Source organism: Phyllostomus discolor, chromosome 9 (assembly GCF_004126475.2).
Source record: "Phyllostomus discolor isolate MPI-MPIP mPhyDis1 chromosome 9, mPhyDis1.pri.v3, whole genome shotgun sequence".
Taxonomy (NCBI): Eukaryota; Metazoa; Chordata; class Mammalia; order Chiroptera; family Phyllostomidae; genus Phyllostomus; species Phyllostomus discolor.
In genome coordinates this window covers 86,706,318-86,732,293 of record NC_040911.2, presented here as the reverse complement: position 1 = coordinate 86,732,293, position 25,976 = coordinate 86,706,318, and the positions used below count along the sequence as shown (strand labels likewise).

At 46.8% G+C, this 25,976-nt stretch overlaps 1 protein-coding gene across 4 annotated transcripts; it reads left to right on the top strand.

Annotated features, from left to right (window-relative positions):
- Nucleotides 1-215: 215 nt before the first annotated feature.
- Nucleotides 216-24,132, top strand: GGT7 (gamma-glutamyltransferase 7). Of its 4 annotated transcripts, none has more exons than XM_028524143.2 (15): nucleotides 216-424; nucleotides 6,658-6,893; nucleotides 7,232-7,383; nucleotides 8,589-8,706; nucleotides 9,581-9,648; nucleotides 9,859-9,932; nucleotides 10,249-10,445; nucleotides 12,347-12,434; nucleotides 13,903-14,030; nucleotides 14,219-14,307; nucleotides 17,821-17,970; nucleotides 18,090-18,207; nucleotides 18,941-19,078; nucleotides 20,204-20,303; nucleotides 23,393-24,132. In XM_028524143.2, the coding sequence occupies exons 1-15, from the start codon at nucleotides 256-258 to the stop codon at nucleotides 23,554-23,556; spliced, it is 1,989 nt and encodes a 662-aa protein (XP_028379944.1). In that variant the 5' UTR covers nucleotides 216-255; the 3' UTR covers nucleotides 23,557-24,132. The 4 variants fall into 4 exon arrangements, with proteins under 4 accessions (XP_028379944.1, XP_028379945.1, XP_035865639.1 ...); XM_028524144.2 differs by having other exon boundaries at nucleotides 220-424; nucleotides 20,204-20,296; nucleotides 23,393-23,455; XM_036009746.1 differs by having other exon boundaries at nucleotides 225-424; nucleotides 8,589-8,717; nucleotides 9,580-9,648.
- The last annotated feature ends 1,844 nt before the right edge of the window (nucleotides 24,133-25,976 follow it).

Sequence of the window (25,976 nt, the reverse complement as noted above, 5' to 3'; positions counted from 1 at the left end):
TGCTCTTCCCCCCACCCCCAGACTTCGCAACCCGGTCTTGCCGTCCTGCCTCTGCATCTATAACCCCATCCCCACCTGCGCACCCACTGCAGGCTGACAGCACTATGCGGGCGGAAGCGAGTCCGACCCTGACAGACGTTAGGGTGGCGGTGAGGCGCCCCCTCCCGGAGGCCCGGAGATCAGGCCCCGCCCTACCCGGGCCCCCGCCGCACCACTTCCGGCAGGCGCTGCGCTGCTCGGGGGGCGCGGGCGAGGATGGCGGCGGAGAACCAGGCCAGTCAGGAGAGCTCCCTGGGCGCCTACTCGCCCGTGGACTACATGAGCATCACCAGCTTCCCCCGGCTGCCAGAGGACGAACCGGCGCCCGCGGTCCCTTTGAGGGGCCGCAAGGACGAGGACGCCTTCCTGGGAGACCCCGATACAGGTGAGTCCTGCTGACCCCGTTCCTGCCCGCTGGGACGCCCCTGGTCCTCCATCTACGCGGAGCATTACCTCTAGCCTCCATCTCCTTAATTCATTTCCTTCCTCCTGGACCTTTCTCTTCTCCCCTTTCTCTGTTGATTATCTGATGGGGTTGGGAATGCATTCCTGCCTTGGAGTCCTAGGATGCGACAAGGGAGAATGATGCCAGAGACTGCAGTAGGAGGGATGGGGGTTACCTTTTGGAAAGAACCAACTAATAAGGAGTGTTGGAGGGGAGATCCTGAGGAATAGCTATGATCACCCACAAGAGGCTTTTCTCTAGTCACAGAGAACAGGATAGGAGAAATCAAGTCAGAGGTTCCAGCAGGATTAATAGAGGCTAGGTCTTGAGAAGAACTTCCCCACAGTTAGGGGCTGTGGGAAGGAGAGACCATGGGAAGAGGCTGAGAATCTCTCCATGTCCAGGGAGGGGTAAAGAGAATATGATTCCTTCTGTATTTGCTGGGTATTGGGAGACAGGGGGATGAACTGAATGACCTCTCAAAGTCCTTGGGGACTAGAGTGCCTTTGCTGCCCTGTGGATTACCTCACCAGTACCAGAGCCATGGATCAGGCTGGGATGTTAGTAAGGTACCCTGGAAGCAGGCTTCAGAATTTTACTGTGTTCTTCTTAGCCCTCTGCAGGGACTGCAAGGGTTAGGAGTAGGGAGACCCCGAGGGCCAAAGGCTTTCAGAGCATTTCTTCCCTAGTGCTCTCTCTGCTATCCATGTGGCCCAGCTCTGTCCTCTCCATCCCTTCTTCATCCTCCATCCCCCATCCCTCTTTCCCTCAACGTCACTTCCTGGCATTAGAGCATCCTTCTGCTTCACTCTCTCTTCCTCCCAGTGCCTGCACTTGAGTCCTAGCCCTTACCAGCCTGTCAAAACCTGCTTCTATGGCTCAGCCCTCGTTAGCTTGGTCCTTCTGTAGCTACTCCCAGTCTTACAGTCCCCCAGATTTTCCCCCTCTATAACTTTCTGATCATCTGGCCTTGACCACCAGCCCCTGCCAACCTGACAGACTATATCCTAGCTGGAGGGTATGTGATGACAATAGGGAGGGAGCCTTATGGGTGTCAAAAGTCAAAGCTGCAGGTCAAAACTTTTTTTTTCAAAGGGAGTAGCCCTGGAACCAGGAGGCAGCAGGAAGGAGAGTGGGAAGATGTATTCTGGGAGATGCCATCCTGAACCAGGTCCTTTATTCAGGAGCAGGGGTGCCGGTTCTGGTCCCAGATTGCCCTGACTCACTGTGAAAAAATGGGTACATCTACCCTTAGCTTCCTTAGCTTCCTCTTCCAGTTTAACTGGGAATGCCTGTCTCTCCCAGCCTGGGGATTGGAAACCCATGATATGTTTTCTCCTGGCCCCATATGATTGTACTTATCAAAAACTGTATTATTTATTTGTGTGATCATGTAATTATTCGATGCCTGTAAACCCTGAGGGTGGAATCATGATTATTTTGTTCACCATCCTTTCTCCACCATTCAGCACAGTGCTAAGCACCAATAAAAATTGTTGAATGAATAAATGAATGAGAAAGAAGATCTCAGGATAAAAGAAGGCAGCAGAAGGAGTTCTAAAAACTCAGGGAGTACCGTGGGGAGTTAAAACAGACTCTGCCCTAATCTGTACAAAAATCCAGCCGAGATCCCAGTTACCTAAATTTCCGGGAACCTGCATTTTAGACCAGGGTTGTGCACTAAGGTTCCAAGGACCTTGCCATCATGTCTGTGTAGTCATTTCAATGCCGTGTCTCCCAGCACTGCTTCCCAGCTCAAAGCTTCCTTGGGCCCAGCTGGACCAGCCTGCTGGCTAACATGGCCTCCTATGTTCTCAACCTGGTGGTGCCACCTAGTGGCACTGCCTTGTCCTCTTCTCTAGGACCCCCCCCCCCCCCCCAGCCTGTCATGTCCTAGAACCAAGTGCCAGGTACCCCATAGCAGACCCTGTGGAAAACAGAGCTAGGTGATAACCACCCCAAGTCTGGAGTATTACTTTCTTCCCTCTTTTCTGAGCTCCAGGCCCATGTGTTCTTCTTTCTCCCAGGTACCTGCCTCACCTTCAGCATGTTCTATGCTGAACTCATCTCTTTTCTGTACACCTGCTCTTCTTCCAGTGTCATTCTCAATGATACTGCCATCCATGCAATCTCCCAGGAGCTACCTATCATCCAGTCCCTTTCTCTCACTTCCAAATGGTGATCAGATGTTCTCTGTCCCCCTCCTAAGTATCTTTCAAATTCCATCATACCATCCCTGTCATCACCACTGTGGACTAACCTGCCATTCTCTCTTATCTGTGTTACCCATAGGCTTCTAGCTATTCCTCCTGCCTCCTGCCTCTCCCTGCCTCCCAGCCAATCTCAATCCATCTATACCCTGCACTTCTCATGTCACTCCCTGGTTTAACTATCTTTAGTGATTTTCCAAGCAAGCCAGAGAGGACCTCAGTTTCCAGCCAAGATCTCTCTCCTGAGCTCCAGACTTACCAAGTAGACTCCATTCAAGGTTCTTTTGTCATAAACTCAGTTAAAACTGAGCTATATCTGAAAAGAGAATTTTATTGGGTAGCATAACTGAAAAGTTTAGGGTTATGGAGCTTCGGGCATAGCTGCATTGAGGTTCCTAAAAAGGAATGGGCTTTTTTCTCCATCTTTTATTTGGCTTTCCTATATATGGGCTTCATCTTCAGAAAGCCTCCCATCCTCATTTTGTGGGAGCCAGTTGCCCCCTGCAGCAACAGGCTTACATTTTATCTTAGCAGCCTAGATAGAAAGAAAGCCCATAGTTCCAGCAAACTCTTTCCCAGTAGTTCCAGCAAAAGAACAAAGTTTGAATCTAATTGGCCTGGTGTTGGTCATATGCCTGTCCCTGAACCAATCACTGTACAGAGGTGCCTGTTCTGATTGGCTAGGCCTAGGTCTTATACTTACTCTAGTCAGGAATGAGGGAATGAGGGATGAGAGGGGGGGATAGTATTCTCTAAGGAAAACTGAATGGGGAATGGTATCTAAGTGAATACAAATTAGATGCCTACTAGGTCAGCTGCCTCCAGACAACTCCTGATGGTGTTTCACAAATTCAGAATAGCTAAAATTAAACTCACCTTGCCCCCAAAAGAGTTGTTTATTCTCATCCCAAACTTACCTTTTCCCAGTGTCCTGCTGTTGTCTGACATATTAGTAAAATCAGTGGTATTATTGCTCCAGTACTTACACAGTAGGGTACTCAATACATATTTTGTTGAATAAATGAATAACTTAATAATTGGTGGGACAAAAATTCTTGAACAGATCCAACTCTGATAATACCTTCCTCTCCTGGCTTCTCATATCTATCTGACTGGAGAAAACAGATTTAAGGACAAGTACTGGAAATATCTAATAGAATTAGCTTGGAAGGTTGGTTTTTGAGGATGGGAAATGGTTATTGATGACATAAGGAGGAATGGGAAGGAGGTTTTTGAGTTACACAGACTCATGGTCCTTCCATTTATTTACTTATGATCTTAAGCAGGCAGTAACACCTTTCTCAGCCCCAGAGGTTTTCTCCTCTTTAAAATGGAGAGTGGGCCTGTCTCATAACATTATGGGAACACTAAAATGAGGAAATGTGTGTGAAGTGCCTGGTACATAGTCAGTGTCAGTAAATATAAGTTCAAAACCCTTTTGTGCAGTTCTTTTGAAACCTCTAAGGGCCAAAGAGAGTTCTGTGATCACGGCAGGTGTTTAACACCTGTTTGGTGAATGAATTCCAGTTTTGTTTACAGACTTGGTGGTGCTGGTGCTGAGCATTAGACACAAACTTGATGAACTGAAGGAAGCTTCTGGAAGACAATCTTCTTTTTTAAATAAAAATTTAAAAACAAATTATATGTTCAATGCTCTGGCTGGTGTAGCTCAGTAGATTGAGCATAGGCTGCAAACCAAAGGGTTGCCAGTTCGATTCCCAGTCAGGGCACATGCCTGGGTTGCAGGCCAGGTCCCCATTGTGGACCACAGGAGAGGCAACCACACAATGATGTTTCTCTTCCCTCTCTTTTTCCCTCCCCCCTCTCTAAAAATAAATACATAAAAAGAAAATATTTTTAAAAAACAAAATACAAATTACATGTTCAAGGTTAAAATAAATATATGAATGAATAAACAATAGTGAGAAAAATTAAAAATTTCCTTTTCCATTGGTATCACCTTGAAATTTTTCCTTTTTATTTAAAAATTATCTATTGATTTTTTTAAAAAATGAAAGAAATATATATATATATATATATATATCAACAGTAAAAATTTCAAACAAAATATTCTCCCATCCCATCTCATTCCCACCTTCAGGACCTTTTCCCAAAAGTAACCAAGATAAATAATTTCTAAAAATTATCAGTATATGTATGTGGTTTCTTATTTACATAAGAGAGTGTAGATTATGCACGGCCTTGAATACCAGGTCAAGGAGCTTAGATTTTTATGATGTTGGCAGTGGTAAACCAATTTTAAATAGGAAAATATAACAACAGTCAACATTTAATATTATCCCACAGACTTTTAAAGAGATTATACTATTAGTGCACAGTAGCAGGTGATCAAAAAATGCTTATTGAATGAAAGAACTTTTTTTAAAAAAGATTTTACTTATTTACTTTTAGAGACAGAGGAAGGTAAGGAGACGGAAAGAGAGAGAAACATCGTCGTGTGAGAGAGGAACAGTCGCCTCTCACATGCCCCCAATCAGGGACCTGGCCCACAACCCAGGCACGTGCCCTGACTGGGAATTGAACTGGCAACCTTTTGGTTCACAGGCTGGCAAGCAATCTGTTGAGCCACAACAGCCAGGGCATGAATGAATGAACTTTTAAAAACACATTGTAAGTATAGCAAGGTACTAAGGTCAAGGTGCCAAGCTATTTCTTTGCTGTTTGCAAATACCCAGGACCTTTAGGTCATTTAGAGGCCTAGGTTCAAGGCTGATAGCACTCAGAGGAGGGAGCTATGGGACAGAAGAGGGTCTCCCAGCTATGACCAAGGTTGAAAAAGAATGGAAATAACTTTGAGTGAGCACCTACAGGGCACCTGGTAGACATCGCTTCATGGAATCTTTATATCCGTCCAGCCAATTAGGGGTTAATTCCCTAATGAGGAAAGTGAGGCTCTTAACTTGAAGTGACTTAACTTCAAGTAACTTGAAGACACTCAGCAAGTAAGTGGCTTGCAGGTCTCCCTGCCTCCACTCCTGCATCCTCAGATCCATTCTCCAGGTAGCAGCCAGAGGAATCTTTTTAAAACATAAAACAGATGGTTTCACATCTTCACTTAAAACTCTTCAGTGGCCTCCCATTGCTCTTAAGGTAAATCCAAGCTTCTCACTAAGCCAAGATGTCCCAAGTGATCTGGCCTAGCTTCCACCCCACTGCCCACTACACTGGAACCACCCAGGGCTTGGTTATTTTTTTCTAATGAGCCATTTCATTCCTACCTTAGGGCCTTCACACCTAATGTTCTTTGTTTCTGGAACACTACCTACTCACCACTTGCTGTACATATGGTTAGCTCCTTCTCATCCCTTAGTTCTCAGCTTAAAATCACTTCTGCTTTGGAGCCATGGCTGATTTTCCCAGCTAAGCAGCCCCGGACACAATACTATTGTTTTGTTTCTTCCTTTCTCTTCATAGCACCTGTCACAACTTGTATTATATACTCCTTTGTTTACCTGATTATTGCCTTTCCCCCCCACTAGTCTGTGAACCCCAGAGGGCAGAAACTGTCTGTACCTGTCCCCTAGCATGCAGCATGGGGCGAAAACATAGCATACCTTCCATATTTGTTGAATGAATGAATGAATGAAACAGGGTTGAGAGCCAGGGTCCCTACACTCAGTTTAGGCAGCAGCCTCCTTGCAGAGAAGGCAGAAGGTATCTGGTTTCCAAGGGAGGGTCCAACCCCCCCCTGTCCAGGAAGTGTTCTCACTTCCTGGCTTCGGGGCTGTAAACCGGCACCCTTGCTTCCCAGTTGATGGTCCCTTTCTCTTCCTAGCCGTGACTGACACCCCCGCCAGCCCTGGGTAGGGGACATGCTGAAAGGCGGTGCTATCTAGTAGGGTTTTGATGGGAATGGGGAGAGGAGGCACGGGAAATAGCCCCGCCTGGAGGGCGGGCAGGGCGGGGTAAGAAGCGTCCAGACCGACCCATGGCCACCCGCAGACCCAGACTCCTTCCTGAAGTCAGCGCGACTGCAGAGGCTGCCGTCCTCATCCTCGGAGATGGGCAGCCAGGACGGGTCGCCTTTGCGGGAGACGCGCAAAGATCCGTTCTCAGCAGCAGCAGCGGAGTGCTCCTGCCGTCAGGACGGGCTCACGGTCATAGTCACAGCCTGCCTCACCTTTGCCACGGGTGTCACTGTGGCGCTCATCATGCAGATCTATTTCGGGGACCCTCAGGTGAGAAATTGCTTGAGGAGACCATGGGAATTAGGGAACGGGTGAGTGGTGGAAGTGGGCCAGGAATTGGAAAAGGGAGAGGGTGGTGACTTGGGAGAGAAAGGTCCTAAAGGAAGGGGCTGTGGGCATGAAGGGGCAGAGCAAGGATGGGACCTGAGCAGGTAAGAGGCACTTGAGGTAGTAAGGGAAGAGATGGGAAATAGGGGAGAATTAAGGAGACAAGAGGACAGGGCTGCCACCAGCAACCCCCACCCCGCGGAAGTTCTTGGTTTAATGGAGGTACTCGAGGGAAGCAGGGGGCTCCTACTGTCCCCACCTAGTCTCCTCTCCCCTCCCAGATCTTCCACCAGGGTGCCGTGGTGACCGATGCCGCCCGTTGCACATCACTGGGCATTGAGGTGCTCAGTAAACAGGGATCTTCTGTGGATGCAGCGGTGGCAGCAGCCCTGTGTTTGGGGATCGTGGCTCCGCACAGTTCTGGCCTGGGCGGGTAAGGAACTCCCTGCTGTGGAGGTTGGGGTCCCCCAAGCCTAATTCCGTGTCCTGGTCTGTAGACCTCATATAGAGGGGCCTCCAAGATTCAGCAGAGAGACCGATGGGCCCCAACTCCTTGCATGTGCCCTTTCTACACCCAAGTTCATCTCCTCCTTACATGGAGTGAGAGGAGGTGTTTTCAAAAGCTTTTTTTTTGTTAACTTAGAAAAGGATTTTGTAAATTATAAGGTAAGGTGCACAGGTGGGGATATACTTTCATTAATTAAGGCAGTTGATACTTAAAATTTTAGGTGCACAAATCCCTGTGAGTATGACGAAAGCAATGGACCCTCCATACTCCAAAAATACACCCCAGGCTACGAATTCTTGAAACAGAGATGACAAAGCAGCCAACCATGGGCCACACCCAGAACACAGACTAGTTTGGTTTGGAGAGTTAGATTTTTAAAAATACATTTTCCTTTTATCAAAAAGTTGAGAATTTCCAACATCTCTTGAACCTGAAGAGACCTGGTAACACTAGGCCCACAGTTCCACATGGCTGCAATTACCTGGACCTGAATAGAAGCAACATCCCATTCTGTGCCTGTATACTTTGCCACAGTTGCTACCACTCTCTATTGTTTGTCTGTCCTGCTTTCTTTATTATGGTACTTGGCTATAGGCCAGCCTTCTCAGATGCAACCACCATCTCAGATGGAAACAAGCCACAGAAAGGGACAAGCTGACAAAGTCCATGTCTTGGTTCCTATAAGACCAATCCTGTAGGCCCTTTTAAAGAAATGCCCCTTTTGGTTTTGCACAATCTGTTCTTACATAATTCAGTTCTGGGAGAGGGAGTGGAGGCATACCAAGGAGGCAGGTGCAGGAAGCTGGCAGGGGTCCAGCTGTGGTCTGGGGTGGGGGTGGGGCAGAACATCCTGCTCTCCCACTCTCTGGGTTTTTCCTAATCTGGGATTAAAGTCTCCAGTGACAAGCTGTAAGAGGTCCATGAACTCTGGATCTCTGCCTTGATTTCACTCCCTACCCTTATGGTGTGGCTAAGCCTCTGAGTCCCTGTTGGGGTGGGGGCTCAAACACCTGACTCCTGATGACAAACTGAGCCTACACCCATCACCATTGGGGGTTGAGGGGTGGCAGGTTAATTGTTCAACGGGGTGACACCTTTTCATCACCTTGCCCTTTTTGTGTTTGTTCCAGTGGGGGCGTGATGCTGATACATGACATCCGACGAAACGAGAGCCACCTGATTGATTTCCGGGAGTCTGCACCAGGGGCTCTCAGGGAAGAGGCTTTGCAGAGATCCTGGGAAACCAAGGTGGGGACCCTGAGGAGAAAAGAGTATGGGGGGAGTCTCCCTTTACGGCCCTTCCACTAACCCAAGCATTACTTTGCTGAGTATTTGCTACAGAGGTGAGAGAATGAGTTGAGTGGGATGCTCTTAGGCCGTGAGGGAGACAGGCAACCCCTCAAATAAAATAATGAACAAAAAAAATCTGAGCGGTGGATGATAGGCAATATAGTAACATCTTAACTTCTCTGGCAGCCTTCCCTAGCTGGCACATAGAAAGGAGAAAAAAGACCGCTCAGCAGCCTGTGATGTCAAAGTTGCCTCACTTGCATTCACACGTCCCACTCTGAGCCTGTTGGCTGTAACTGTCCCAGCCCGTGACATATTGGAAGATTAGAGAGGAACTGCTGGAGGAAAACCCACTCTCCACTGAGAGCAAAGGCAGAAATGGAATAACTTGGAAAAATAGATACTTAGTGCAGAGGTAAAAGCCCAACACACTCCTGAATTATCGCAGCTCACTGTAATGGTGGCGTGATAAGAAAAGGTAATATGAAGGTCCCTTGCCCACTATTTTAAAAAGCAGGAATAGACATAATCCGCTGTAGACAAGTTTCCATCTAAATTGGTTATGTCCTGGCTCTTAAAAGGGTTTGCTTAATTTCTAAGTCCCTCAACTATGATAGATAAAGGAGGCCTTTCTGCATTTGCTGATAGGAAGTCAGGGAGATAGGAGGGAAGATGCCTGCTGGGACAGCTTCTCCCTCCTCTGGGATACTTGGCCTGTGTCTCTCCCCTGTGCCAGCCCCCATCCCTGGCTTGGGGCTCTGCAGAGTTCAGCCCAGCCCCCCCCTTCCAGTGACCTGGTCTCCTCTCTCCCTCGCCTGCCCGCCTCGCCCAGCCTGGGCTCTTGGTGGGGGTTCCCGGAATGGTGAAGGGGTTACATGAAGCTCACCAGCTCTATGGCAGGTAAAGACCTTCCCCCTGGGGACCAGGGGCCCCCTGCCTGTACCCCTCCTTTGGTGGCTTCCTACCTTCCTGGATTCTTCCCCTCCAAATTCCCCCTCCTAATATCCCCTTCCCTTGCCAGGACTCTCCTTCCCAGGAACCCCCCTTCCCCCAGGACCCCTCCTCCTCCCCCCAGGACCTCCTCCACCCCCTGCTCTCCGGCCCCCCCAGGCTGCCATGGTACCAAGTCCTGGCCTTCGCAGCAGCTGTGGCCCAAGATGGCTTCAACGTGACCCATGATCTAGGTCAGTGGGGCCTGGAGGTGGGGGGAAAGGCATGAGGTTGATGGAGAGGGGAGAGGAGAGTTGGAGCCCAAACCAGAAAGCACTTCTCTTCTAGTTTGCTCCCCAGAATTACCCCCAACCCTCATCAGGACGCAGACTGAAATGAAGAAATCTGAAAAAGGCCCATATACGCCCCTAACTCTCCCATAACAGGCTCCTGGGGGACCAAAGCTCTTAGGACCAGCCACTCAGTCTTCATCTACCCCACGTATTACACGTCTCAGCCATTGGGTTCAGCCCTAGTACCCCCTGCCCAGCCTCCTGTCCCTGCCCACAGCACACGCCCTGGCAGAACAGCTGCCACCTGATGCGTCCGAGCGCTTCCACGCGATGTTCCTGCCATCTGGCCGCCCACCCCTACCTGGTTCGCTGATGCATCGGCCTGACCTGGCCATGGTACTGGATGTACTTGGCACCTACGGCCCTGCCGCCTTCTATGCTGGTGGTAACCTCACGCTGGAGATGGTGGCTGAGGTGAGCGTGTGGGGATCCCCTCTACCCTAGAGGACCTTACTGTAAGAACATCCCCTTCCTTCCTTCCTTCCTTCCTTCCTTCCTTCCTTCCTTCCTTCCTTCCTTCCTTCCCTTTCTCTCTAAATATATGTACTGGGATTCTTTTTACTTGAAATTCTAGAATAGGCAAAACTAACCTCTGATACTAGGAACCAGATCATTGGTTGTTAGAGTGGGAGGCTTGATTGGGATGCATCAGGAAGAACCTGCTAGGGATGGAAACATTCTGTCTTGATTGGGAGTCATAACTTTGGGCTCCCCAGCGCTGGCGCCAACCTGTTCAGGGGCCTGGCCCGTCCCTCCCTGGCCTGACAGAGACCCAGGATCAACTTCTGCTTCCCTGGGCCCACAACCCCACCCTGCCCTTGGGTTTTCTGGGGACTGAGGGAGGTGCCTCCTCCATTGGGACTGGGGGGATTAACATAGGGGCCTACCAACCAACCCAAAAGAGTCTCAGTCTGAGGTAGTAATGGATTCTGAGAAGTGTTGTCAAGATTTGAAAATTCCCAATGGAAAATTACATTCAAGGTAAGGATGCACAGACCAACTCAGTGGTTCTCTCAATTGTGCAATGGGGGTGATTATACCTATCTCTGAGATACAGCTGTGGGAATTGAATAGGTCCATCATGCATTCTACATTTATGAAGTGCCCACTGTGCCAGGCCCTGTGCTGGGCACTGGAGGTATGGATGTAGTGATAGAAGCCCATCTCAAATGGATTTAACTAGGAAGCCCAGCAGAGTACTGGCCTTAGGTCTGCTGGATCCCGGGGTTCCATCCACGTTGTCAAGACTTGGTCTGTCTCTCGTTCTGTCTCATGACTCTACTTTCCCCTGTTCCAATTCATTCTCTGTTGGATCCTTCCCACACCTGCTCCCCATCAGCCATCTTTCCAGCAAGCCATCCTACAGAAAGAGCATTTCTCATTCCAGTAGTTCCAGCAAAAGCCTCAAGGTTATGTCTCATTGGCTTGTCAAGGTCTCATGATTATTCCCAAACCAATCACTGTGCTATGAAAAGAAATGCTATTAGCCAGACCTGGGTTGTGTATCCTTTCCTGGAGGTTGAGAGGGGGATGAAGGAGACTAATAAAGACCATGAGAGCTTTAAAAGAAAAACAATCCAAAGTTGAGTGTGTTACTTGTCAGACAAAGGAACACGCACCAGCCAAGAAATTCAATGTATAGTTCACTTACAGTAGATTAGAAGTCAGAGGTTTCAAGTACCAAAAAAGGAGAGGATTCCTAGTGTTATGCGAATTTAGGGTTGAAAATACGCATGCTGGACAATAGGAAATGAGCCCACCAGTTTGTACGAGACTGGTTCACTGGGCCGCAGAGTGCTCAGTGACATCATTCCTACCAGGGTCATCCATGGTTTCATGGTGGCTCTAGCTGGTTATAGTGAAATGCAGAATTCAGTTTTCATATCTCAGGCAAGTGCTGCTGTAAGTAGAAAAGCTTCGTTTTTCTTAGGCAAAGAGGGCAGTATGTGCAGAGACATGGAATCATGAGTTCAGGAGCTGCAGGTCACTGGGGAACAGCAGAACATGAAGCAGAGATGTAGGCAGGCGCCAGATCACTAGGGGCCTTGAGTACTGAACTAAGAAGGTCATTCATAGAATGTCCCCAGCACAATTTCTTGCACATATTAGTTCCTCAATGTTAGTGCTTTTTCCCATTTTTCTGGGGTACTTAGGGCTGGTGTGGTTCCTAAAGGCCATGATGGGAGTTGCAGAAGGCACAAAAATTATATGCATCTGATTCATCTCTGATCCAAACTTTCATCGTAGATCAAATCCACATGCTCACTCTGTGATGTGTGGCTTACCGTGGTGGTGGGCCGTTCTCTCCCTTCCAGGCTCAGCATGCAGGGGGTGTTATAACTGAGGAGGACTTCAGCAACTACAGTGCCCTCGTGGAGAAGCCTGTGTGTGGCGTGTACAGAGGTGACCTCTCCCCCAGCTCCCAGGGCCCCCGTCAGGAGAAGCCTCCCAGTCCATAGCTATATGCTTTTGGCCAAAAGACTCCTCCCCATTTCACAGGAGAGAAACTGAGGCATTGAGCTCCCAGGCAGCTAACTAATGAAGCAAGTCAGAGACAGCCTACCTTCTGAAGCAGTCATGGAGTCAGTTACCCCAAGTATTCAGGATATGGCCAAAGGTTCAGGCCTAGAAGTTGGGGTCCTGGCATAGGTTTTCTTGATTTGGGCTTTGTGTTGCCTTGACCCAATTCGTAAGAAGTCATAAGACCAAGGTTCATCTAAGCTTCTGGTTATAACAAACTTTTCAAGACAGTCATATACCTGTCTCCTAATTGTGCCAAAAAGAAACTGAGGACCCAGGGAAGGAATAGAATTAAACCTATCAAACTCAAAACCAACGACGGAACTGGAAAGCCAAGTTTATGACATGGGTGAAGTTCATGTTTGCTGAACCCAAAGTAGTGGGTTCCTAGGTCCCTAAGGAGGTTTGCAGGTTCTCTTTCTTCTAGGAGGCCCAGATTACCTCAAGCCCTATCAGAGGCCGCCTCTGAGTTCAGGTTTCCCGGCCTTAATCTCCAGCCTGATTCCTACCAGAAGCAGTGGTATATGGAGCAGAGGAAGAGCATAGCTAGGGAGCCAGGAAGAGCTTGGTCTGAGTACCAGCAATGCCATTCACCTCGAACTAGTCACTTCCCACTCCAAGCCTTGGTTCTCTCCTTAAAATGGAGATAATAGTGCCTACCTTTCAGGATGGCCATGCAGATTTGATGAGATGATGTTGGAAGTTGCTCTGATCAGAATGGGCACTGAATTTGATTTTCCATTTCCCCTCCCCAGCCCGGGTTCTCTTGGCAATGCCAGCACTATGAGTACTCTGGGTTCCACTTGTCTCCTATAACATTGGACCAGCTGCCTCTCTGTGCCTCGGTTTTCTCACCTGCAAAATGGGGGTGACAGCAGTACTCATTCTGAAGGCTAAATGAGTTAATTAGTTATGTCAGGTATTATTATTCCTTTGATGTCCAAATCAAAGGACCTTGAGAGGTTACTGCTCCCAAGAAGTTTCAGGGGTAGGACTATCAGGGGCCCTGAATAGTATCCTGGCCTGTGGGAGGAGCTGAAAGGAGACACATGGTAGACCAGGAATCCGAACATCTGAACATGCTCTGCCAATGGCCTGCATTGTGGCCCTGGGCAGTCCTCTTGAGCCCTAGTTTCCTCATATGGAAGAGGAAACTGAAGAACACTGTTCTGGGTTGGAGTCCTGGCCCTGTCCTTGACTTGCCATGTGAACTTGGGTGGGTCTCTTTGTCTGTCAAGCTTTTCCCCTATGTGATGTGGGAGTTCAGTGCAGTGGTTTCAGTCTGTGAGATGGTGGGATGTGAGATGCCTTAACCTGTCCCCTGCCATCTGGTCATTTCCTGTCCTTTCAGGCCACCTGGTTCTCAGTCCCCCACCCCCACACACAGGCCCTGCTCTCGTCAGTGCTCTCAACATCCTCGAGGGCTTCAATCTCACCAGCCATGTATCCCGGGAACAGGCTCTTCACTGGGTGGCAGAGGTAAGGCCAACCCCTCCATGCTACCCTGCAGTGGGGACACCGGGGGTGGGGACACTGGGAGTGGGGGGATGGGGTGCTACCATGGGGTAGAACTAAATCCTCTCTACATTTTTTCATGCACAAGGATTCTGGGTGTGGGTGCTACAAGGGGCCTGGAAGCCTCTGCTGTACCTCTGCTCTGTTTTCAGACCCTGAAGATTGCATTAGCCCTGGCCAGCAGACTGGGAGACCCCATCTATGATTCTACCATCACTGAGAGCATGGATGACATGCTAAGGTGGGTCCCATGGCAGGACCCTGGAGACTGGTGATGTGGTGGAGGGTATGGGGAAAGGATCAGGTGAAAAGCAGCCAGTGGAACAATAGGCTGGAAGTCCCAAGTCAACTTCAGCTTAACCCCAATTCACAATGTGATTATGGATGCCTCTCCTTATACCTCAGTTTTCCCATCTGTATAATGAGTTGCTCCATTTTACATGGCTCTCAAAATTTTTTGACCACAGAAGGATATATATATATATATATATATATATATATATATATTCATCTGTTTCCCCTTTTGAGTGGAAAAAGGAAACCTAATGACAATGAACAGAGTCTCCAAGAAAATATTGGAGGTGGTGGTGGTTTTGATTATAATATATCTACATTAGCAGCCTAACATAGTAGTAAGATTGTGGGCTCTTGTCAGACTGATTCAGTTCAAATCCCAAATTCTCCACCCACTAGCTATGCAGTCTTAAACCCTCTAAATCTCACCTTCTACAAGGAGGCCCGACAATAATGGTGCCAACGTCATGAAGTCGTGAGGACCAAGCAAGATCATACATGCAAAGCACTGAACATGTTGTCTGACACATCATAAATATTCTTTAAAATATATTTTATTGATTATGCTGTTACCATTGTTCCATTCCCCCCTTCACTCCCCTCTACCCTCCACACCCCCTCCCACCCACATCCCCCCCCTTAGTTCATGTCCATGTGTCAGAAGTTCTTTAGCTTCTACATTTCCCATACTATTCTTACCCATCCCACCTATTTTCTACCTACCATCTATGCTACTTATTCTCTGTACCTTTCTTCCCCCCTCTCCCCCTCCCATTCCCCTGTTCATAGCCCTCCATGTGATCTCCATTTCTGTGGTCCTGTTCCTGTTCTAGTTGTTTGCTTAGTTTGTTTTTGTTGTTGCTTTAGGTGTGGTTGTTAGTAATTGTGAGCTTGCTGTCATTTTACTATACATGTTTTTTATCTTCTTTTTCTTAGATAAGTCCCTTTAACATTTCATAAAATAAGGGCTTGGTGATGATGAACTCCTTTAACTTGACATTATCTGAGAAGTACTTTATCTGTCCCTCCATTCTAAATGAAAGCTTTGCTGGACAGAGCAATCTTGGATGTAGGTCCTTGCCTTTCATGACATGGAATACTTCTTTCCAACCCCTTCTGGCCTGTAAGGTCTCTTTTGAGAAGTCAGCTGACAGTCTTATGGGAACTCCTTTGTAGGTAACTCTCTCCTTTTGTCTTGCTGCTTTTAAGATTCTCTCCTTATCTTTCATCTTGGCTAATGTAATTATGATGTGTCTTGGTGTGTTCCTCCTTGGGTCCAACTTCTTTGGAACTCTCTGAGTTTCTTGGACTTCCTGGAAGTCTACTTCCTTTGCCAGATTGGGGAAGTTCTCCTTTATTATTTGTTCAGATAACTTTCCCACTTGTTGCTCTTCCTCTTCTCCTTTTGGTACTCCTATAATTCAGATGTTGGAACATTTAAAGATGTCCTCGAGGTCCCTAAGCCTCTCCTCATTTTTTTGAATTCTTGTTTCTTCATTTTCTTCTGATTGGATGTTTCTTTCTTCCTTCTGGTCCACACCGTTGATTTGAGTCCCAGTTTCCTTCCCATCACTATTGGTTCCCTGTACATTTTCCTTTATTTCACTTAGTGTAGCCTTCATTTTTTCACTAATTTGTGACCAAATTCAACCAGTTCTGTGAGCATCTTAATTACCAGTGTTTTGAACTGTGCATCTGATAGGTTGGCTACCTCTTTGTCGCTTAGTTGTATTTTTTCTGGAGCTTTGATCTGCTCTTTTGTTTAGGCATTTTTTTTTTTTGTCTTGACATGCCTGTTATGTAGTGAGGGGCGGAACCTTTGGTATTCACCAGGGCAGGGCCACCCACGTTGCTGCGTAGTGACATTATATGTGGGGGAGGGGTTTGAGAGGGAACAATGGCGCTTGATCCACTCTCTGCCAGATTTCAGTCACTTCCCCCACTTCCCACAAGCAAACTGGGCCCTTCTGGTCCTGGGTGGGTAGGTTTGTGTACATTCTAGGACCATGTGGGTCTCTCCAACGAACTCTCCTGTGAGGCTGGGAGTTTCTCCCAGCACCTCAGCTCCCACAGGTGTTTCCAATCAGTGGTTTGAGGCTTTATTTCCCCTCGATGGGACCCTGGGTTGCATGGTCTGTCTCACTCCCCAGTTTCACCTGGTTTATCTGCGCGTGAATGTGGGACCACCAGGTCTGCCAGCTGCCTTGCATGCAGCGCCCTGCTCCACAATCCACCACCTGGCTGGGTATGCTCAGCGTACCCAGCGTACCCAGGAGTGGGCTGCCCAACTCCCCCACTCCTACCGGTCTGGATGAGTGTGTCTTCTTTAACTCCTTGGTTGTCAGACTTCCCTACAGTTCGATTTTCTGTCAGTTCTGGTTGGTTTTTGTTTTTAAATTGTTGTTGTCCTTCTTTTGGTTGTGCGAGGAGGCACAGTGTGTCTACCTACGCCTCCATCTTGGCCGGAAGTCATATCATGAATATTTTTAAAATATCATCATTATTATTCATTGGCAATAGGGGTAGGAATAGTTACTATTTTACTTCTTTTTTTAAAGATTTTATTTATTTATTTTTAGAGAGGGAAGGGAGGGAGAAAGAGAAAGAGAGAAACATCAATGTGCGGTTGCTGGGGGCCGTGGCCTGCAACCCAGGCATGTACCCTGACTGGGAATCGAACCTGCGATACTTTGGTTCGCTCCCCGCGCTCAATCTGCTGAGCTATGCCAGCCAGGGTACTATTTTACTTCTACTATAACTGACTTAAAGGCTAGCTAAGGGAAAAATCAGAAATTAAAAACAGTGAAAATTTGTATTTTCATAATTTCATAATTCGATTTCAAGATGAATGCAAATTCAGCTCTAAAACAAACACACATACCTTATATTAAATCCATTCAACTAACTCATCCAATAGATATTTATTAAGGGCTTACTATGTGTTGAGTCTTTCTGTCTTCAAAAAAAATTCTAATAGCAAGTAAAGATTCCTGTATACAACCACCCCCCCCCCCCCCCCCACACACACACACACACACACACACACATAATAAACCCTTAATGAAACTTAATTTCTGGACTACAAATGTTAGGTTAAGTGAATTCAGTTCAGGTCAAAACAAATATTTTCTGAGCATCCACTGTGGCCCAGGTACTTTCATAGAAAGCATTAAATGAGTAAAGTCAGGTAACTAAAAGACTCTTGATTTAAGCACTAAATAAATTAAAAGTTAACTCTAGAAGAGAATCTGAATAACACCTAAATAAATTCATTCAGTTTAACAACCCATTCCTGAATGTTACCTATATGCTAAGAATAAATAATCTGTTCTCATGGACCTAATAGTCCAATGAGGGAGGCAGATATTAGTCAAATAATTGCATAGACATCAGAAAAAGTGGTAGGTGGAATGTAATGAGAACTTGCTGTGTGTTCATCTCCTACTCCATGTCTTTTCAGCAAGGTAGAGGCTGCCTACCTCCGGGGCCACATCAATGACTCCCAGGCAGCCCCTGCCCCACTGCTGCCTGTTTATGAGCTGGACGGGGCTCCCACAGCTGCCCAGGTGCTGATCATGGGTCCTGACGACTTCATTGTGGCCATGGTCAGGTATGCCCGCTCAGACTCAGAACCTAGCACAAGAGATCATCTAGACCAGGAAGGAGGTGGGGGCTGGGCAGGAGTGAGGGTGGACTCAGGGTTCACCTGGCCCCAATCTTGGCCCCCAGCTCCCTGAACCGGCCCTTTGGCAGTGGCCTCATCACCCCCTCTGGGATCCTGCTCAACAGCCAGATGCTGGACTTCTCCTGGCCCAACAGAACTGCTAACCACTCTGCGCCCAGCCTGGTAGGGTCTTGCTTCCCTCCCACCCTGGGGACCCCAAGGCTGGGGAGGATATACTACAGTCCCTCCTTACTACCTCTAGGAACTTCTATTATAAAGAAAAAGAGCCCAAGTCTGGGGCCTGGAGCCTGGTGGGTACGAAGAAATCTTTCCCCATTCTGTCACTATCTTGCTGTGTGACCTGGGGAAAGTCTTGTCCCCTTTCTGGGCTTCAGTTTCTTCACTTGTACAATGAGGATATTGGCCTCTGATTTTATGCTTTGGGCACTTTTTAGCACTAATGGTCTATGACTGTGATACTAAGCTGATGGGGCTCAGCCCTACTGCTGGGCCCCAAAGGAGGAAGGAGATAGGAATTACTGTGTAGTTGGAGGCCAGCACTCTAACACCCTGCTGGCTGGGCCCCTGGCTGGGCCCCTGGCAGGGCAAAGACAGAGATGACCAGGGTGGAGGTTATCCTGTTCTTTCCCATAGCCATCTTTTTTGGCTTGGCCCCTCCCCCGCCACCCAGGGTAGCCCCAGAACTTAGTGTGTTCACTGTCCACCCCAGTTATCTGAGGACCCTGCCCATTTCACATATAGCAAACTGTGACCTGAGGACAGACCAGTCTCCCATGAAAACTGGGCCTGTGGAAGATGCAGGAGAAGGAGAGAGGTTACAAGAGTGGTGGAGTAGTCTTTATCCTGTCTCGCCCCACCTCTCATCCCCTTTGTGGTCTCTGCCTTCTGACAACAGGAGAATTCGGTACAGCCAGGGAAGCGGCCGCTGTCTTTTCTGCTGCCCACTGTGGTCCGGCCAGCAGAGGGTCTCTGTGGAACCTACCTCGCCCTGGGGGCCAATGGAGCTGCCCGGGGCCTCAGCAGCCTGACCCAGGTGAGGTTTTCTCCGTGATGGGCCTTTGGTGGCCAGGAGCCAAGCTGTGGCCTGGGCTGCAGATGCCCTTGGGTCTTGCTTATTTTCATCCTTTACTCACAGTAAACATGGCTGGGCTTCCTTGTGCCAGGCTCCTCCTGGACACTAGGGACATGGACTGTGCTAAGTTTCTTACTGAAAATGCAGCCCCGAAGTCCCCTTTCTTCCCAGGTTGCAGAAATTGCAGGGCCAGTAGAACTGAAAGGTGATACAGCATCTGGGCTGCTTGGGTTCTGTCCATCTCGAGTCTCATCGTGCTCCACTCAGTATCTGAATAGACAAGCACCCTTCTTTAGGATCTGATTTTGAGAGAAAGGGTCTGCTACTCTCCAAAATGCCTTGCAACAATTCCATAAATGTCTTGAACACCAGATATATGTGCCAGGCACTAATTTGGCAGGTGGTGCGTTAACTAACATGAGCTTTGGAATCAGATGCCCATGAGTCCTAACCCAAGGACTACCAATTTCCAACTGTGTGATGTCAGAGAATTCACTTAACCACTCTGAACCCCCCTCCTTATCTGTAAAATGGAGGTAACAATAGCTAACATATACAGAGTTCTTACAGTGCTGGGCATGGCATTACGCATGTTGACCCTTTTAACCTTCCTGACTTCTATTTCATATATGAAGAAACTGAGGCCCAGAGAGGTTAAGAAGTTAGGTCCAGTTTAGTAAGAAGGGGCAGGAAGTTGGTTCCAGGACCTACCCATATGCCAAACCAATAAGCTAAAAGTACCCACATTGTAACCTACACCATCCTTGGCCATTAACTCTGCCCTGGCCAGGGAGAAGAGAGGTCAGCCCTGGGCTAGATTAAAGGAGACTGGGTGGCAGTGATGCCTCTTCCCTGGTTCTCTAAACTTGGGAGTGAATCACTTTTATTCTCTGGCCCTTGGTTTGTCCTCTGTGAAACAGGGCCAGTATTCAAAGGCCTACCTGTCTTCTGGGGTTGCCGAGAACCTCGGATGACACTTCTGGTGCAAGGAATCTAAAGACTAAGGAGTCTGGATCAGGGGTAAGGACTGTGGAGTCCTGCCCGTCTCTGGGGGAGCCCTGACTTCTGTCCTTCGGCTTCCCACAGGTTCTGCTGAATGTCCTGACTTTGAACCGGAACCTGAGTGACAGCCTAGCTCGAGGCCGCCTGCACCCGGACCTGCAGTCCAACCTCCTGCAGGTGGACAGTGAGTGTTCCCATGGGGTGGGCACAGGCCCTGGTGAAGAAAGAGGCTCCTCCCAAGGGTGCCCCTGGCTCAACCAGCACCAACTCTCTGCCATTGAAAGTTTGGTTTCCTCCAACTAACTCCTAATAATAAAAGATCTGGGGGGTTAGAACTGTCCTGCCATTTCCTGGCTGTGTGGCCTTGGGGAATTTATGGCTCCACTCTGAGCCTTAGTTTTCTCAGTTGTTCATTCTGCAAACCATTCATTTATCAGTTTGTAGTGAACATCTCCTGTGTGCCAGGCATTATCCCAGGTACTGGAAATACTGCATTTACAGGCAGGCAGGAAAATAAATAATAAACAATATGAGAAAGCAAAATAGATGCTCTGTAGAGCATTAAATCAAGATAATGTATGTATAGGACTGGTTCAATGATTGAGGAAGGCTTCTCTTTGGTAACATTTAAGCTATGATCTGAAGAGGAGCAAGTTTTATAGGCCAAGGGAACAAATGCAAAGAATTCAGGGCAGGAGTGGGCTTGGTGTGTTTTAGGAGTAGAAAGGAAATAAAGGTGAATGAGGATGAGATGAGATCAGAGAGGTAGGCAGGGGTCAGATCATGGACCTTACAGATTACGGTAAGGAGACAGACTTTCCTCTAAGGAGGAGAGGTGCTTAATTTTGGACACAGCTTAACTTTGTAAATGGAAAATTATGTGCACCTCCGAGGAGTCTTCATTATAACAGACCGTGTATTATCCAAGTCCAAAGGAGATACACATTGAATGAGACCTGGTTCTTTCCTGCTCAGAGTTATTATCCCAGTTTTACAGAGAAAGAAACTAGTGCCCACAGAGGTTATAAACTAGTCAAAGATCAACCAGTAAGTGGCAGAATTAAGAGGAGAACATACTCATACAGCTGGTACCAAAGAGCTGATACCAAAGACTCAGCTCTTTACTGCGTGGCTCTAGAGATCTCCTGGACTGAAGCATGTTAACAGCCTCACCAGCTAGATCCCCAGCAGTCACACCCTGAGGGTGGCTGGTGACACGTTGGATCCCAACTGATGGATGTTGACGCTAAGTCCTTAAAAATGAATTCTGCTCAACCACTATCTTCTACTCTGTATGAAATGTGAGGCTTTATGTTAAGTTACTTGTGGGTGAGGAGGCTCATCCTAGCCCTCCCTTGAGGGGCTTACAGTGTAAGACAGGACATGAGGAGCAGAGACTTGGTGGAGGGAATGTTCATCCACCTCACGACGCTGGGAGGCTTTGTGGAAGAGGTGACAACTGGCTGGGCCTTAAGTATGAGCAAGAGGTTGGCATGTGGAGATAAAGAACATTCTGGACAGGAGAACAGCCTGGGCAAAAGCCCAGAAAGTATGGCTCAGAGAGCAGCCAAAGAGGCTAGCTGGACTAGAGACATTGTTTCCCAAATTTCAGAATTTATCCATTACCTTCATGACCTTTGCCACATTTACACATCATCTAACCCATTATTTACATAATGTGTCTATAAATATATTTAACCTAAATGTCTCTTTAAAAGCAAATCTTATATCATAATCCCAAATGGAAAAAATGGCATCATTTGCCACAGACAATAAATACTATAAAAAGTCAAATATTTTTAGGTTTTAGTTAGTTAGATACTGTTACCTTCAGAAGGCTCTGAGGGCTGCTTGATCTGTTGAGGAAGATCAGAAATGTTAGAGACTGACTGAAACACAGTCCTTGCTGTCATCAGACAGACTGACAGTGAACCACAGGGCTCGGTGAGTTAGTGCTATTCAATATTGTGAATCATGCCAGTTGGGGAAATAAGACCATGTATTTTTAAAATTTATTTTCTTTTTTCATCACCATTTATCCCCAAGACCATATTTTTGTTGAGGAGCATTGGGAGGTGAGGTCACAGGGCTTATCATGGAGGCCCACGTTAAAGAAGCATGGACTTGATCCAGTTGAGTAGGGGAGGGATAGGACCTGGTTTGTTTCATATAGGAAAGGTGGATGGATGGAAGGAAAATTTAGGTTGGGGAAATACAGGAAGCACCTGGGATAATGGCCCAGCAGGAGATGTAGGCCTGAATTTATGCAAGAGGATGGGGATTTGTTCATTAACCCAGTAAATACTTGTTTAACATTTACTATGTCCTCACCCTGTTCTAGGCATTGAGGATCAATAGTGCACAACACAACATTCCCACCTTTAAAAAGTTTATAATCTAGTGGAGGAAGACACAGTAAATAAATAAACAGATACATTAGCAGTAAGTATTTTGAAAGGAAACAAAACAAGGTAAAGATAACAAGGGCTGATGTTTTAGACAGTGATGGGGAAGTTCTTGAAGATTAGAATGACAGGAGGGAGGCAGTTTTGTGACTCTCTAGGAGGACAGCATTCCAGGCAGAGAGAAAGCAAGTGCAAAGTCCTGAGGTAGGAGAACGTTTGGCCTCCTTGAGGGACAGCAAGGAGGTCAGAGCAGAGTTATGGGAGAGAGTAGAAGGAAGTGAGGAGAGGAGTTCAAAGAGGTAGTGAGGTCCCAGAAAATGCTGGGCCTTACTGGTCTTGGTAAGGACTTTGGATTTTATTCTAGAGTCACCAGAGCTTTTAGAGAGCTCTGAGTGGTGGGAAGTGATGTGGTCTAATGGTTTAAAAAGACTCTTCGACTGCTGGGTGAATAGGCTGTAAGGAAGGCAGGACTGAAAACAGAAAGACCAGTTAGTGGGCCATGCAGTTATCCTAGCAACTTAGGATGGCAGCTTGGCCTAGACAGGTGGAGATGAGACTCTATAACCCCTTTTCCAATATTAAGAGTGAATACATATTATTGCTCATTTACCATATGCAAGGCTCTGAGCTCTGTGCTTTCTGTTTATTTTCTCCTTTAATCGCTACAACAACTTCATGTAGTAGGTTCTCGTATAATCCCCCATTTTATGCATGAAGAGACTGAGGCTCAGAGAGGTAAAGCAATTTGCCCAAGGTCATACAGCTCTTCAGTGGAGCATCCAGGACCAGGACTCAGTTCTGAACAAGGTACTCCTGAGCTAATGCTCTAAACACTCTGAATGTGTATATGTTGGGGGACGGTTTTCAGGTGAGTTCACAGAAGAAGAGATTGAGTTCCTGGAAGCCAGGGGTCACCACGTGGAGAAGGTAGATGTCTTATCCTGGGTCCATGGCAGCCGGAGAACCAACAACTTCATCATCGGTGTGAAGGACCCTCGGAGCCCAGATGCAGCTGGAGCCACCATTGTGTAGAGCAGCGGGGTGGGGTGGGGGTCTCTGTTCCCCCCCTTTGCATGTTCCTAGAGTCCCTCCTTCTCCCAGGTTTGGTCTCAGGGGGACCCCAGGGATGCCCCAGATCAGGGGCCAGAGGGGATGCTTAGCAAACCCTTTCCCAGAGTAACTGGAAAATTCTCCACCTGGAGGCCTGTGGTGGTGGCGGCGGTGAGTGTCAGTGTTCATAACCAGGCAGACAGGACCTTGAAGGGTCAGACTATCTGTCTGTCTCCTTTCCCTCAGCCATGCTGGCCCTGAGCTTAGGGATGTGCTTGCAAACCCTTCTCAAGGGTCCTCATAACCCCAACATCTCCAGTCTGGCCTTCCCTGGGCCTTGTCTTCCAGCTCCCTCCTCTTGTCCTCAGCCTCATTTCTTAAATGACTAGGATTTTTTTAATGGACCATCCTGGGGAAGGGGGTGTTCCTCTCTTCCTCCTACCAGGTTGAGGCTGGGGCATTGCATCTGGGGCCCAGGGTGTGGAATAGTGGTAGGGGTGGGGACAAGCTCAGGGGCTTCCATTTGCAAAGGGGAATTAAAGAAAGAATATTGCTTAACCATGGCTCTGGCTTGATTTATGTTTGGCTGTGTTGTGAGTGGGGTGCAGATGAGACCTTGGTTTACCTTGTCCCAGTAGCCCTGACTTCAGGGAAAATTGGAGTCAAGTTTGTGGGGGTCACAGTAATATCTGCCATCTATCTAAGACTTGTGTTATAAAGTTAATAATTATCATAGTTATAGATAGCATCTGTTGAACACTTAATGTGTGCCGGGCTCTATGCTAAATACTTTATGTGGATAATTTTATTTAATCCTTATTACGAACTTCATGAGGTAGGTACTAATATTTTGCCCATTTTTACAGATAGGAAGCTAGTAAAAAAGAGGTTAAGGGACTTGTCTAAGGTTCCTCATACATTAAATGGAAAAACTGGGATTCAGTCTCAAGATGTTCAACTCTTAATTTGTGCCTTTAACCATTTGCACATCTACTAGGTAAACTATTTGTTATGAAGTATATTGTACACAGTATATATCGGATAAGTAGTTTTTATACATTATGGCATTTGTGCATGCATGTATCCATCCATTGTATTCCAGGCACTTTGTTAGGCACTGGAGATTCAGCACTGAACAAGAATTTTTTTATGGGTTTGCAATCTACAGGGGGAATGAAACACTAAAGAAATAGGACACAGATAATTAGAGTAATTGCCATCACAGAAAGCTCTATGAGGGATGCTATGAAAATGTATAACAGCAGAGTTCATCTAAGTCAGGGGTGGGGTGGGACCAGAAAAGGCCTCCCCAAGGAAGTGATGAGGGTGAGTAAGATTGAAAGAAAAAAATTAGATGTGAGATGTGAGAATGTCATTTTAGACAAAGGGAATACCAGTAAACAAGACAGAGAAGGTCTTGCTCTCCTAGACTTTATATTCTTAATCATTTTTACTTTAGTTAGACTGTACTATCTCAAGCTACCATTAAAAAAAAAACATAAAATTCACCTCATATTGAGAACTGAATTTTTGCTGACTATGAACAGAAGAGATGCTTGGAAATTTAAACAGTTTTTATGGTGATACTCTCTCTGGCTTCAAATTAGCTCCAAGATATAACATCTTGCTTTTTAAACTGGATATTTTGGTATTTCCTTCAAATCTTGGTTAAAAGATGAAGCTTCCTGATTTCTAAATTAACTACAGGGTTATAGTAATAAAAACATTGTGGTACTGGCATAAGGATAAACATATCAATGGAATAGAATTGAGAGTCCAGAAATAAACCCATATGTCTATGGTCAATTGATTTTTGACAAGAGTGCCAAGATTATTCAATGGAGAAAGAATAGTCTCTTCAACAAATGGTGTTGCCACAACTGGATAGACCACATACACAGGGATGAAATTTGACCCTTCACATCATAAAAAGTAACTCACAATGGATCAAAGACCTAAATATAAATATAAGATCTAAAACTATAAAACTCTGAGAAACATACAGGTAAATATTTACAACCTTAACTTTGGCAATGGCTATTTTAGCTGTAAGACCAAAAGCACAAGTAACAAAATAAAAAATAAATTGGACTGCATCACAATTAAAAGCTTTTATGCATCATAGAACCTCAAGAAAGTGAGAAGACAACCCCCACCATGCTGAGAAAATATTTGCAATCACATATCTGATAAGGGTTTAGTACCCAGAATACATAAACATCTCACATTTTAAAAACCCAATTAAAAGATGGGCAAAGAAAGGACTTGAATAGATATATCTCCAAAGAAGATATCAAATGGTCAACAAGTCTATGACGAAATTCTCAATCAATATAAGAAGTCACCAGGGAAATACAGATCAAAAACACAATAAGATACCACTCTACATTATTTATAGGTTG